Below are 13,632 nucleotides of genomic sequence, written 5' to 3' on the forward strand. Positions count from 1 at the left end.
ATTAGACTGGGTGGGATATTAAAGGGTACGGGGAGTGAGGGGGAGAGTGGGATTAGACTGGGTGGGATATTAAAGGGTACGGGGAGTGAGGGGAGAGTGGGATTAGACTGGGTGGGATATTAAAGGGTACGGGGAGTGAGGGGGAGAGTGGGATTAGACTGGGTGGGATATTAAAGGGTACGGGGAGTGAGGGAGAGAGTGGGATTAGACTGGGTGGGATATTAAAGGGTATGGGGAGTGAGGGGAGAGTGGGATTAGACTGGGTGGGATATTAAAGGGTATGGGGAGTGAGGGGAGAGTGGGATTAGACTGGGTGGGATATTGAAGGGTATGGGGAGTGAGCAGGAGAGTGGGATTAGACTGGGTGGGATATTAAAGGGTACGGGGAGTGAGGGGAGAGTGGGATTAGACTGGGTGGGATATTAAAGGGTACGGGGAGTGAGGGAGAGAGTGGGATTAGACTGGGTGGGATATTAAAGGGTACGGGGAGTGAGGGGGAGAGTGGGATTAGACTGGGTGGGATATTAAAGGGTACGGGGAGTGAGGGGAGAGTGGGATTAGACTGGGTGGGATATTAAAGGGTACGGGGAGTGAGGGGGAGAGTGGGATTAGACTGGGTGCGATATTAAAGGGTACGGGGAGTGAGGGGAGAGTGGGATTAGACTGGGTGCGATATTAAAGGGTACGGGGAGTGAGGGGAGAGTGGGATTAGACTGGGTGGGATATTAAAGGGTACGGGGAGTGAGGGGAGAGTGGGATTAGACTGGGTGGGATATTAAAGGGTACGGGGTATCTCACTGGGGCAAACGGAGCGAGGCGGGGGTCCGGTGGGGGGGGGGCGAGGAGGTTAACCCTTCGCGGGCCGGGTCTGAGGGGGGAAGACGGGCGGTGAGACGGCGGCGGGCGGGGGCGACTCGTCTGCCCGACGGGGAACTGACTGCGGACTCCTCCTTTTCCCTCCTGCAGGCCGCGACCTCTTCCAGAACGGACCGCCTCCCCCCTCCCAATCCGGGTTCGGAGTCTTCGAGACCCCCCACCCCCCACCACGCTGTCCGATCCGGGGACCCCCGACTTAAATCGGTGGTGGTGGGGGCGGGAGGGTGCAAATTACCCTCGACGATCGCCGCATCTCTCTCGGCGTCTGGGATCTGCCCGAACCGATTGAGGCCAGACCGGTGGCCGGTGGGGGGGCTGACGCTGAGGCTCTGTCACACACCCCCCCCCTCCTCCCTGAGCACTGCCCGCGCCCTCCAACGGACACCCGAGGATCAAGAAAGCTGCCCCCCCTTCTCCCCCAACCCCGGACCGAACTCCCGTCAAGAGGAGACCCGGTGTGCTTTTAGCGGGGGGGCCTGGTGATCGTCCCCGAACGAGCGAGGGCGGGGGGCTTCGCCTCGGACGTGAGGGGCGGGGGCGATCGCGGGACATCCTCGCTGCGTCGGGGCTACGGTCTCTTTCCCCCTCCTTCCTCTTCCCCCCCCCACCACCTCGTTGCCTCCTCTTCAGCGAACCCCCACTTGTTCGGGGTACGGGCGTTCCCCTCGCCCTCTCGCCCACCCCCCTCCGTTGGAATCCGTCTCTCTCGCCTCACCCTCTCAGCGGGGAGTGGGGGCGAGGGTTTCCCCCTGAGCTCTTCCTTCCCCGCATAAAAGTCAGGGGCCGCGGGAGGGACGGGGGGGTGAAAGGTCAGCGAATATTGCCCCGCTCTCCTCGAGCGCCCTCGTAATCGTAAGCCCCCTCTTCCTCCCTCCTCCTGAACGTTTATTGCCCCCTTTTTTGGGGGGGGGGTGCGCAGTGAGGGCTTGGAGCCTCTCCCGTTCCCTCCTTAAGTCCCACTCATTTCTCCATTGCTAACCAACGCCCGGTAAGGCACGACCATCCTTTCACCCTTCGGCGAAAGAGGCGTGAGGGACGAAACGCGAGAGAGAGAGAGAGAGACGAGGCCATGCAATTACGGCCCCCCCGACGCTGCCTGCGCTTGCTGCTCCGCCCCTGGGTCCAGGCCCTCATCCTCTACCTCCTCACCTTCGGGGGGCTCCTGCCTCTGCTCTGCCACCGCCGACTGCACTCCCGTTACTTCTGGAGGGAGGCCCACCTCCGGCGGCTGACGGCCGAGTCCCTGGAGCGTAGCCGGGCGAAGGGGGAAGAGGCGGTTCGGTACTTCCAGGAAGAGAAGGATGCGGAGGCGAGGGAGGACGACCGGGGAGACCGCGGGCTCCAGCTGGCCATCGCCATCGTCACCACAGTCCGGACCGAAGGCTCCGAGTACCACTACTACCTCCAGGTTGCCTCCAGCTTCCACCGCCTGGCTCGCGGCTGCCCTTGGTGCCGGCTGCTGGCCTGCAATGTCCACCCGCGGCCCCAAGAGCACCGAGAGGCCTTGACCGCGTCCAGGCTGATCCCCACGGTCCAGCGTTTCGGGCCCGAGGGGGAGGAGGAGGAGGAGGAGGGACGGAGGGAGGCGGACAACCGCTTCGAGAAGGAGAAGCAGGACTATCTCTTCTGCCTGAGGAAGGCTCTGAACATCTACCAGCCCAGACACGTCCTGCTGGTGGAGGACGATGCCTTGCCCGAAGAAGACGTCCTGGAGGTGCTGAGGGACCTCCTCGAGAGGCGGATGGCCTCCCCAGCCCTCCGCGACGCCCTCTACCTCAAGCTGTACCACCCCGAGAGACTTCAGGGCTACCTCCACCCCGAGCCCACGCGGGTACTCGAATGGCTCGGCCTGGGCTGCCTCGTGGGCGGCCCGCTCAGCGGCCTGTACCAGCTGGGCACCGGCAGGCACTGGGCGCGGGCGTTCCCCCCGCTGGCCGCCTTTGCCATGTTGGCGGCCGAGCTGGCGGGCAGGCACTACCTGCTGGAGCTGCGGAGGCTCAGCCCCCAGCTCTACGCCTTGGCGCCCGCCTCGGAGTGCTGCACGCCCGCCATGCTGTACTCGGCCCCCTCTGCCCGCAGGGTGCTGGGGTACCTGGGGGGCGTGCACTGCCGCCAGGGCTACGCCAAGGACACGGCGCTGTACGCCCTGCTGCGGGAGAAGGGGGAGCGGGCCTGGGTTCTGGAGCCCAACGCGGTCACCCACATCGGGGTCTACTCCACACTGCGGGGCGTCATCGCCAACCCCAGCCTGCTGTGATGGTGCCCCCCGAGCCTGCCCAGGGGGTCGCTGGTGACGGCCTGGGTCGGATACGGTGCAGGGCTCCCTCGTCAAACACTCGATCGGAACGCCCTTTATCAGAAGGATAAAAGCACAAAAGCAATCCCCAAACTAATCCCACTGCCCCGCTCTCTCCCCATAGCCCTGTATCAATCCCCAAACTAATCCCACTGCCCCACTCTCTCCCCATAGCCCTGTATCGATCCCCAAACTAATCCCACTGCCCCACTCTCTCCCCATAGCCCTGTATCAATCCCCAAACTAATCCCACTGCCCCACTCTCTCCCCATAGCCCTGTATCAATCCCAAACTAATCCCACTGCCCCGCTCTCTCCCCATAGCCCTGTATCAATCCCAAACTAATCCCACTGCCCCACTCTCTCCCCATAGCCCTGTATCGATCCCCAAACTAATCCCACTGCCCCGCTCTCTCCCCATAGCCCTGTATCAATCCCCAAACTAATCCCACTGCCCCGCTCTCTCCCCATGGCCCTGTATCAATCCCCAAACTAATCCCACTGCCCCGCTCTCTCCCCATAGCCCTGTATCAATCCCCAAACTAATCCCACTGCCCCACTCTCTCCCCATAGCCCTGTATCAATCCCCAAACTAATCCCACTGCCCCGCTCTCTCCCCATAGCCCTGTATCGATCCCCAAACTAATCCCACTGCCCTGCTCTCTCCCCATAGCCCTGTATCAATCCCAAACTAATCCCACTGCCCCGCTCTCTCCCCATAGCCCTGTATCAATCCCCAAACTAATCCCACTGCCCTGCTCTCTCCCCATAGCCCTGTATCAATCCCCAAACTAATCCCACTGCCCCACTCTCTCCCCATAGCCCTGGATCAATCCCAAACTAATCCCACTGCCCCGCTCTCTCCCCATAGTCCTGTATCAATCCCCAAACTAATCCCACTGCCCCACTCTCTCCCCATAGCCCTGGATCAATCCCAAACTAATCCCACTGCCCCGCTCTCTCCCCATAGTCCTGTATCAATCCCCAAACTAATCCCACTGCCCCACTCTCTCCCCATAGCCCTGGATCAATCCCAAACTAATCCCACTGCCCCGCTCTCTCCCCATAGCCCTGTATCAATCCCAAACTAATCCCACTGCCCCGCTCTCTCCCCATAGCCCTGTATCAATCCCCAAACTAATCCCACTGCCCCTACTCTCTCCCCATAGACCGGTATCAATCCCCAAACTAATCCCACTGCCCCGCTCTCCCCCATAGCCCTGTATCAATCCCCAAACTAATCCCACTGCCCCACTCTCTCCCCATAGACCGGTATCAATCCCACACTAATCCCACTGCCCCGCTCTCTCCCCATAGTCCTGTATCAATCCCCAAACTAATCCCACTGCCCCACTCTCTCCCCATAGAACTTTATCTCTGTATCTAACCCGTGCTGTACCTGCCCCCTGGGAGCGCTCGATGCTGACACTGGGTATAAAGTGGGGGACACACTGTCAGGGTAATGTAGAGGGAGCTCCACACTGTATCTAACCCGTGCTGTACCTGCCCCCTGGGAGCGCTCGATGCTGACACTGGGTATAAAGTGGGGGACACACTGTCAGCGGAGAAATAATCAGGGAAAAGTTGCCTTAGTGAGGACTTTGCGAAAGGAGAATGATTTCTGCCTGACGTCTGGCGCCTGACTGGAGAAATGACGGAATTAATTCCTGCTCGCCGTGAGAGCAGATGGAAAGAGATTTGCCCATGAGCTGTGTGGGGTTTTGTCGCCTGTCTGACTGCAGTCTCTAAGAAGCCTTAAGTTCTGCCTGGATTAAAGTCTCACGCCCGGTGAATTGAATCATGCGGCTGATTTCAAGCGGAGGCTTGCGATAATATTGTTGCTTGTTTGAGTTTCCGATTGTATTTATGATTTGTTTTTGAAATCGAGGCCGATATTTTCACCGGACTCTCGATCGCCTTAAATTAATCTCCCAAACGACACCCCAGTAAACTCGATGATTCCTGAACCTCCTGGGCTCCTGCACTTCTTCCGCCTCCGGGCTGGGGTGGGAGTGGGGAGGGGGGGGGGGGGGGTCAAGTGGGCCCGGTGTCCAGGCGGCGGGCTATTCGACTGCAGCGGGCGTCGCGGCGGTTTTCCCCCGCCCTTGCACGCGCGCGAGGGCACGCACGCACGCGATCTCACGCACAAGGCGACACACGTGCGCGCACACACACACGCACACACAAGGACTCACACGCGTGTGCCCAGGTCTGGGCCTGGACGAGACTAATTGATTGGCCAGGATGGGAGACGGCAAACGAGAGAGGGTCTGCTCTCCAGCGATTCCTGTCTCCCGGTGAGATGTTTAAATCAATAAAGGATTCGATAGGGTCGATGGAGAGAGACTATTCCCTCTGGACGGGGGTCGGGGGAGAGTCCAGAACAAGGGGGCAGAATCTTAAAATGAGAGCTGGGCCCGTCCAGGGGTGATGTCAGGAAGCATTTCTTCACACAAAGGGGGAGTGGGGGATCTGGAACTCTCTCCCCCCCGAAAAAGCTTTCGGGGCCGGGGGTCCATTGGGAATTTCAAACCTGAGACCGATCGATTTTTGTTGGGTGAGGGGGATTAAGGGTTCGGGAACCAAGGGGGGTAAATGGGGTTAAGATACAGATCAGGCATGGTCTCATTGGATGGCGGAACAGGATCGAAGGGCTGAATGGCCGATACAGACCCTCCGACAGCGCGGCGCTCCCTCAGTACCGACCCTCCGACAGCGCGGCGCTCCCTCAGTACCGACCCTCCGACAGTGCGGCGCTCCCTCAGTACCGACCCTCCGACAGTGCGGCGCTCCCTCAGTACCGACCCTCCGACAGTGCGGCGCTCCCTCAGTACCGACCCTCCGACAGCGCGGCACTCCCTCAGCACCGACCCTCCGACAGTGCGGCGCTCCCTCAGTACCGACCCTCCGACAGTGCGGCGCTCCCTCAGTACCGACCCTCCGACAGTACGGCGCTCCCTCAGTACCGACCCTCCGACAGTACGGCGCTCCCTCAGTACCGACCCTCCGACAGTGCGGCGCTCCCTCAGTACCGACCCTCCGACAGTGCGGGGCTCCCTCAGTACCGACCCTCCGACAGCGCGGCGCTCCCTCAGTACCGACCCTCCGACAGTGCGGCGCTCCCTCAGTACCGACCCTCCGACAGCGCGGCGCTCCCTCAGTACCGACCCTCCGACAGCGCGGCGCTCCCTCAGTACTGGGCCTCCTGTCGGCCCTGGGGTTACGGGGGCTCGGGTCTCTGGAGCGGGGGCTCGAACACACGACCTTCTGACTCAGAGATGAGGGAGAGCCTCACCACTGAGTCGGGGCTGACAGGGCGATGAACAGTGTTCGGTGCAAAAAAAACGTGATTTGCACACGACCGCTGGCCTTGAGGTGTCCAAAGCACCAGAGGCACCGATCCTGGGCTATCTCCTGAACCTTGAGATACTGCCTTTGATCCCCGACGTGGCACTCAGTCACCACAGATCTCAATCACCTCACTCTACCGTCTGATTTCTGACCTGGGTCAGATAAGCAGGGATCCACAAGCTTCTGACCGCAGAGATTCCTCTCAAAATTGCTTAAGTCCAATCATTGACTCAACCCCTTTCGTATCATCGCAGGTCCCGAGCAGGAGGAGGCCACTCGGCCCATCCTGTGAAAGAGCTCTCCAATCAGTCCCTGCTCTTTCCCCCCGTCGCCCTGTAAATTTTCCCCCTTCGAGCGTTCCCCCTTTTGAAAGTTATTATTGAATCTGTTCCCAACCCCCTTTCAGGGAGCGAGTTCCAGATCATCGCGACTCGCTGCGTAAAAAAACATTCTCATCTCCCCCTCTTTCCCCGATTATCTTCAATCTGCGTCCTCTGGTTCCCGACCCTCCTGCCCACTGGGAAACACTCTCTCCTTATTCACTCGATCAAAACCCCTCCTGATTTCAAACCCCTCGATTAAATCTCCCCTTAACCTTCTCTGCTCTGAGGAGAACAATTCCCAGTTTCTCCAGTCTCTCCCACATAACTGAGGTCCCTCATCCCCTGGTCCCATTCTGGGAAATCTCCCCTTAACCTTCTCAGCTCTGAGGAGAACAATTCCCAGTTTCTCCAGTCTCTCCGCATAACTGAGGTCCCTCATCCCCTGGTCCCATTCTGGGAAATCTCCCCTTAACCTTCTCTGCTCTGAGGAGAACAATTCCCAGTTTCTCCAGTCTCTCCACGTAACTGAGGTCCCTCATCCCCTGGTCCCATTCTGGTAAATCTCCCCTTAACCTTCTCGGCTCTGAGGAGAACAATTCCCAGTTTCTCCAGTCTCTCCGCACAACTGAGGTCCCTCATCCCCTGGTCCCATTCTGGGAAATCTCCCCTTAACCTTCTCTGCTCTGAGGAGAACAATTCCCAGTTTCTCCAGTCTCTCCGCACAACTGAGGTCCCTCATCCCCTGGTCCCATTCTGGGAAATCTCCTCCGCACCCTCTCCAAGGCCCTGGACATCCTTCCTAAAGTGCGGAGCCCAGAATTGGGACACAATGCTCCAGCTGGGGTCTAACCCAGTGTTTTATAAAGGGTTTAGCATCACTCCCTTGCTTTTGTACTCTGTGCCTCTATTAATAAAGCCCAGAAGGAGATATTCGGACAGGTGGCCAAAGAGGTTGCTCGGTCAAAGAGGGAGGTTTTAAAGGAGGCATGAGAGGCGGTGAGGTCTGGTAACTCCTCGATTTTAGAATTCTCCATCCTCCTGTTCGAATCCCCTCGTCCCCCTCCCTCCCTATCTCTGTAACCTCCTACGACCCTCCGAGATCTCTGCCCTCCTCCAATTCCGGCCTCTTGTCCATCCCTCCCCGATTCCCATCGCTCCACCATTGGCGGCCGTGCCTTCAGCTGCCTGGGGCCCTGAGCTCTGGAATTCCCTCCCTAAACCTCTCCGCCTCTCTCCCTCCTCCTTTAAGACGCTCCTTAAAACCTCCCTCTTTGCCCGAGGGGACCTCAGTTATGTGGAGAAACTGGGAATTGTTCTCCTCAGAGCAGAGAAGGTTAAGGAGAGATTTCCCAGAATGGGACCAGGGGATGAGGGACCTCAGTTATGCGGAGAGACTGGAGAAACTGGGAATTGTTCTCCTCAGAGCAGAGAAGGTTAAGGGGAGATTTCCGAGAATGGGACCAGGGGATGAGGGACCTCAGTTATGTGGAGAAACTGGGAATTGTTCTCCTCAGAGCAGAGAAGGTTAAGGGGAGATTTCCCAGAATGGGACCAGGGGATGAGGGACCTCAGTTGTGTGGAGAGACTGGAGAAACTGGGAATTGTTCTCCTCAGAGCTGAGAAGGTTAAGGGGAGATTTAATCGAGGGGTTTGAAATCAGGAGGGGTTTTGATCGAGTGAATAAGGAGAGAGTGTTTCCCAGTGGGCAGGAGGGCCGGGGACCAGAGGAAGCAGATTGAAGATAATCGGGGAGATGAGGAGAACGTTTTTTTTATGCAGCGAGTCGTGATGATCTGGAATTCGCCTCTTCTTGTCCCTTCTTAATCCCTCCCTCTCCCTCCATGTTGCCGATAACCCAGTCGTTACTGATTGCGTCCTCTGAACGAGAGGGCAGAATTCGCAAGACTGGGGTTGGATAAACAGAATGGTTAACAAATTGACGTAGATTAACCCGCAATGACCCCGAGGGACTATGGAGCAATCAGCAAGCAGAGACCTCAGGAATGTGAGTTCGGGAGGAATTACCTAAGTGTGTTTTTAAGAAACCACAACTCATCTGAAAACCTGCCCACCTCCCCAAATCCTAACTCGCACCAATTCCCATTCGCCGATCACCCCCTGCGCTCGCTTGACCCACTCCGGCTCCCGATCCAAGGACATCTGGATTATAAAATTCTCCATCCCCTCGGCCATCTCTGTAACCTCCTCCAGCCCCCGACAACCCTCCGAGATCTCTGCCCTCCTCCAATTCTGCTCTCTCGTGCACCTCCTCCCCACCGATTCCCATCGCTCGTCTCCGAGTGAGAAGTTTGTGGTTTCGAGTCCCACTCCGGAGACCTGAGTCCCGAAATTCCAGGCCAACACTCCCCGGTTCCTGTACTGAGGGAGCGTCGCACTGTCGGAGGGTCGGTACTGAGGGAGCGCCGCACTGTGGGAGGGTCGGTACTGAGGGAGCGCCGCACTGTCGGAGGGTCGGTACTGAGGGAGCGTCGCACTGTCGGAGGGTCAGTACTGAGGGAGCGTCGCACTGTCGGAGGGTCGGTACTGAGGGAGCGTCGCACTGTCGGAGGGTCGGTACTGAGGGAGCGCCGCACTGTCGGAGGGTCGGTACTGAGGGAGCGCCGCACTGTCGGAGGGTCGGTACTGAGGGAGCGCCGCACTGTGGGAGGGTCGGTACTGAGGGAGCGCCGCACTGTGGGAGGGTCGGTACTGAGGGAGCGTCGCACTGTCGGAGGGTCGGTACTGAGGGAGCGTCGCACTGTCGGAGGGGTCGGTACTGAGGGAGCGCCGCACTGTCGGAGGGTCGGTACTGAGGGAGCCCCGCACTGTGGGAGGGTCAGTACTGAGGGAGCGTCGCACTGTCGGAGGGTCGGTATTGAGGGAGCGCCGCACTGTGGGAGGGTCAGTACTGAGGGAGCGCCGCACTGTCGGAGGGTCGGTGCTGAGGGAGCGCCGCACTGTCGGAGGGTCAGTACTGAGGGAGCGCCGCACTGTCGGAGGGTCAGTACTGAGGGAGCGCCGCACTGTCGGAGGGTCGGTACTGAGGGAGCGCCGCACTGTCGGAGGGTCAGTACTGAGGGAGCGCCGCACTGTCGGAGGGTCGGTACTGAGGGAGCGCCGCACTGTCGGAGGGTCGGTACCGAGGGAGCGCCGCACTGTCGGAGGGTTGGTACCGAGGGAGCGCCGCACTGTCGGAGGGTCGGTACTGAGGGAGCGCCGCACTGTCGGAGGGTCGGTACTGAGGGAGCGCCGCACCGTCGGAGGGTCGGGTACCGAGGGAGTGCCGCACCGTCGGAGGGTCGGTACTGAGGGAGCGCCGCACTGTCGGAGGGTCGGTACCGAGGGAGCGCCACGCTGTCGGAGGGTCGGTACTGAGGGAGCGCCGCACTGTCGGAGGGTCGGTACTGAGGGAGCGCCGCACTGTCGGAGGGTCGGTACCGAGGGAGTGCCGCACTGTCGGAGGGTCAGTACTGAGGGCCCAGGCTGCTGAAGGCACGGCCGCCAATGGTGGAGCGATGGGAATCGGGGGGATGGACAAGAGGCCGGAATTGGAGGAGGGCAGAGATCTCGGAGAGTTGTGGGGGGCTGGAGGAGGTTACAGAGGTAGGGAGGGAGGGAGGGGACGAGGGGCCATGGAGGGATTTGTAAACAAGGATGAGAATTTTATGATCGAGGGAGAGCCACACTGTCGGAGGGTCAGTACCGAGGGAGCGCCGCACTGTCGGAGGGTCGGTACTGAGGGAGCGCCGCACTGTCGGAGGGTCGGTACTGAGGGAGCGCCGCACTGTCGGAGGGTCGGTACCGAGGGAGCGCCGCACTGTCGGAGGGTCGGTACTGAGGGAGCGCCGCACTGTCGGAGGGTCGGTACTGAGGGAGCGCCGCACTGTCGGAGGGTCGGTACTGAGGGAGCGCCGCACTGTCGGAGGGTCGGTACTGAGGGAGCGCCGCACTGTCGGAGGGTCGGTACTGAGGGAGCGCCGCACTGTCGGAGGGTCGGTACTGAGGGAGCGCCGCACTGTCGGAGGGTCAGTCCTGGAGCCCATGTATGTCCAGCGAGCACTGGGGGGCGGTGATGGGTGAACAGGACCGGGTACGAGCCAGGATACGGGGCGCGGTGGAAGGGGACAGCGGGAGTTCGGGATGCGTTGATGGTTACGGGACCGGGCAAGGTGGGCAGCCAGACAGAAAAGCCACTTGTCGGAGCCCATGGTCACTCATGAGGGAGTCGCTGCTCCAATTGGACTGGGAGTGGGACATTTGGAGACAGTCCCTTAGTCATGAGCTGGCTGCGGACGCCTCTCTTTACACATTATCCAGCTCTGAGGGGGTCTGTTGAATAGAGAAACAGGTCAACAAGGGGGGCACAGTCAAAAATAATCACCTCTTCATCTCTCTCCGGACTTGGAAGCAAACAATTAAAAACTTTTGCACATGACCAGAAACAAGGGACTGTCGCCAAATTTGCTATTTGACACAAGTCAGTTACCAAAAGGGAAATCGACCGGTTGAAATTAACATCTCCCTCCCTCCCTCCCTAAAAAAAAGTTTGTCCCAACTGCGGATTGTCAGAGTTTTCTGTGTTATTAAAAAAAAAAGTTTTCCAAAAAGTTGAACAAACTTTTTAGGAAACTTTAAAAAGTTTTAAAACTTTTCAAAACTTTTAAAACTTCCAAAAAAAAAAGTTTGTTCAACTTTTTGGAAAACTTTGCAAAACTTAAAAACTTCCAACCAATCGCCAAACTTTAAAAAAAAAAGTTTTCAAAAAAGTTGAACAAACTTTTCTTTTAAAAGTTTGGCGATTGGTTGGAAGTTTTATGAGGTCTTGGCCAATGAGAGGCGAGAGTCGGGACCTCCCCCACCTCCGGCTTTGTGTCGTAAGTTTGAAGCAGAAGAAAAACATTTTTGGTCCAAAAGTCCACAGGTCGGGGTGAGATAGAGTCGGAGTGTTTGTGGTCACTCAGCACGAGTAGAGAGGGAGACTGCCTCAGGAATAGGTGAGTCACATCAGCAGAGGCAGAGGGAGTGGGAGTGGGAGTGGGAGTGGGCAAGGGCAGTGCCCATGATGGGGTGAGCCAGACCTGGACTGGAGGGATCAGGGTCAGTACTGAGGGAGTGCTGCACTGTCGGAGGGTCAGTACTGAGGGAGCTCCGCACTGTCGGAGGGTCGGTACTGAGGGAGAGCCGCACTGTCGGAGGGTCAGTACTGAGGGAGCTCCGCACTGTCGGAGGGTCAGTACTGAGGGAGCGCCGCACTGTCGGAGGGTCGGTACTGAGGGAGAGCCGCACTGTCGGAGGGTCGGTACTGAGGGAGCGCCGCGCTGTCGGAGGGTCGGTGCCGAGGGAGCTCCGCACTGTCGGAGGGTCGGTACCGAGGGAGCTCCGCAATGTCGGAGGGTCGGTACCGAGGGAGAGCCGCACTGTCGGAGGGTCGGTACCGAGGGAGCTCCGCACTGTCGGAGGGTCGGTACCGAGGGAGCGCCGCACTGTCGGAGGGTCGGTACCGAGGGAGCTCCGCACTGTCGGAGGGTCGGTACCGAGGGAGCGCCGCACTGTCGGAGGGTCGGTACTGAGGGAGCGCCGCACTGTCGGAGGGTCGGTGCCGAGGGAGCGCCGCACTGTCGGAGGGTCGGTGCCGAGGGAGCTCCGCGCCGTCGGATAATCTGCCCATTTATCACGTCGCTGTTTGTGGGATCTTGCTGTGCGCAAATCGGCTGCTGCGTTTCCCACATTACGACAGTGAGCGCACTCCCTGAGGTGGTGACGGGCCCTCTGCGAGTGGCGAGCTGTGTCTTTCTTGTGCGTGTTCTGATTTTTCCGAACTGCGTAAATATTAATTTTGATTTTTGAATGCCCTGTGTGTGTGTTTTAGACGATGTCGAGACTCCCTGCCTCAGATAACGAGGCAGAGCTTGCGAATCGTTCCCCGTTTCTCTCCCAGGACAAAGCACTCCTTGTTTTCCAATCTTGCTCGGCCTCTGAAACGAACAGAAAGGATTTTTTTTGACTTGCCAAACAGCCGAGTGTGGGGCCCACCCGTATGCTGTCCCTCCTTAAAAGGGGCACAGTGGCAGGAACAGGAGGAGGCCATTCAGCCCCCTCGACGAGCCTGTTACACAGGAACAGGAGGAGGCCATTCAGCCCCTCGAGCCTGTTACACAGGAACAGGAGAAGGCCATTCAGCCCCTCGATTCTGTTCCGCCATCCAATGAGACCATGTCTGATCTGTATCTTAACCCCATTTACCCCCCTTGGTTCCCGAACCCTTAATCCCCCTCACCCAACAAAAATCGATCGATCTCAGGTTTGAAATTCCCAATTGACCCCCGGCCCCGACAGCTTTTTTCGGGGGGAGAGAGTTCCAGATTCCCCACTCCCCTTTGTGTGAAGAAATGCTTCCTGACATCACCCCTGGACGGGCCCAGCTCTCGTTTTAAGATTCTGCCCCCTTGTTCTGGACTCTCTCCCCCGACCCCCGACCAGAGGGAATAGTTTCTCTCCATCGACCCTATCGAATCCTTCAATCATCTCAAACCCCTCAATTAGATCACCCCTCAATCTTCGACACTCGAGGGAACACAAGCCCGGTCTGTGCGACCCCTCCTCGGGATTTAACCCTTGTAGCCCCGGGGATCATTCTGAGCCGCACCCCCTCCGAGGGCCGATACATCCTTCCTGAGGGGACGGTGCCCAGGACTGGACGCAGCTCCTCCAGATGGGGGTCTGAGCAGAGCTTGATATAAACTGGATCATAACTTCCTCCCCTCTGTATTCCAGTCCCTCACCCTCA

At 58.8% G+C, this 13,632-nt stretch overlaps 1 protein-coding gene across 1 annotated transcript; it reads left to right on the top strand.

Moving 5' to 3' along the window:
• The first annotated feature begins 961 nt into the window (after positions 1 to 961).
• pgap4 (post-GPI attachment to proteins GalNAc transferase 4) lies at positions 962 to 5,138 on the top strand. The gene has a single exon (XM_067977673.1). The coding sequence runs from the start codon at positions 1,946 to 1,948 to the stop codon at positions 3,131 to 3,133; it is 1,188 nt and encodes a 395-aa protein (XP_067833774.1). The 5' UTR covers positions 962 to 1,945; the 3' UTR covers positions 3,134 to 5,138.
• Positions 5,139 to 13,632: the final 8,494 nt, after the last annotated feature.

This window comes from Heptranchias perlo, unplaced genomic scaffold (assembly GCF_035084215.1).
Source record: "Heptranchias perlo isolate sHepPer1 unplaced genomic scaffold, sHepPer1.hap1 HAP1_SCAFFOLD_1654, whole genome shotgun sequence".
Taxonomy (NCBI): Eukaryota; Metazoa; Chordata; class Chondrichthyes; order Hexanchiformes; family Hexanchidae; genus Heptranchias; species Heptranchias perlo.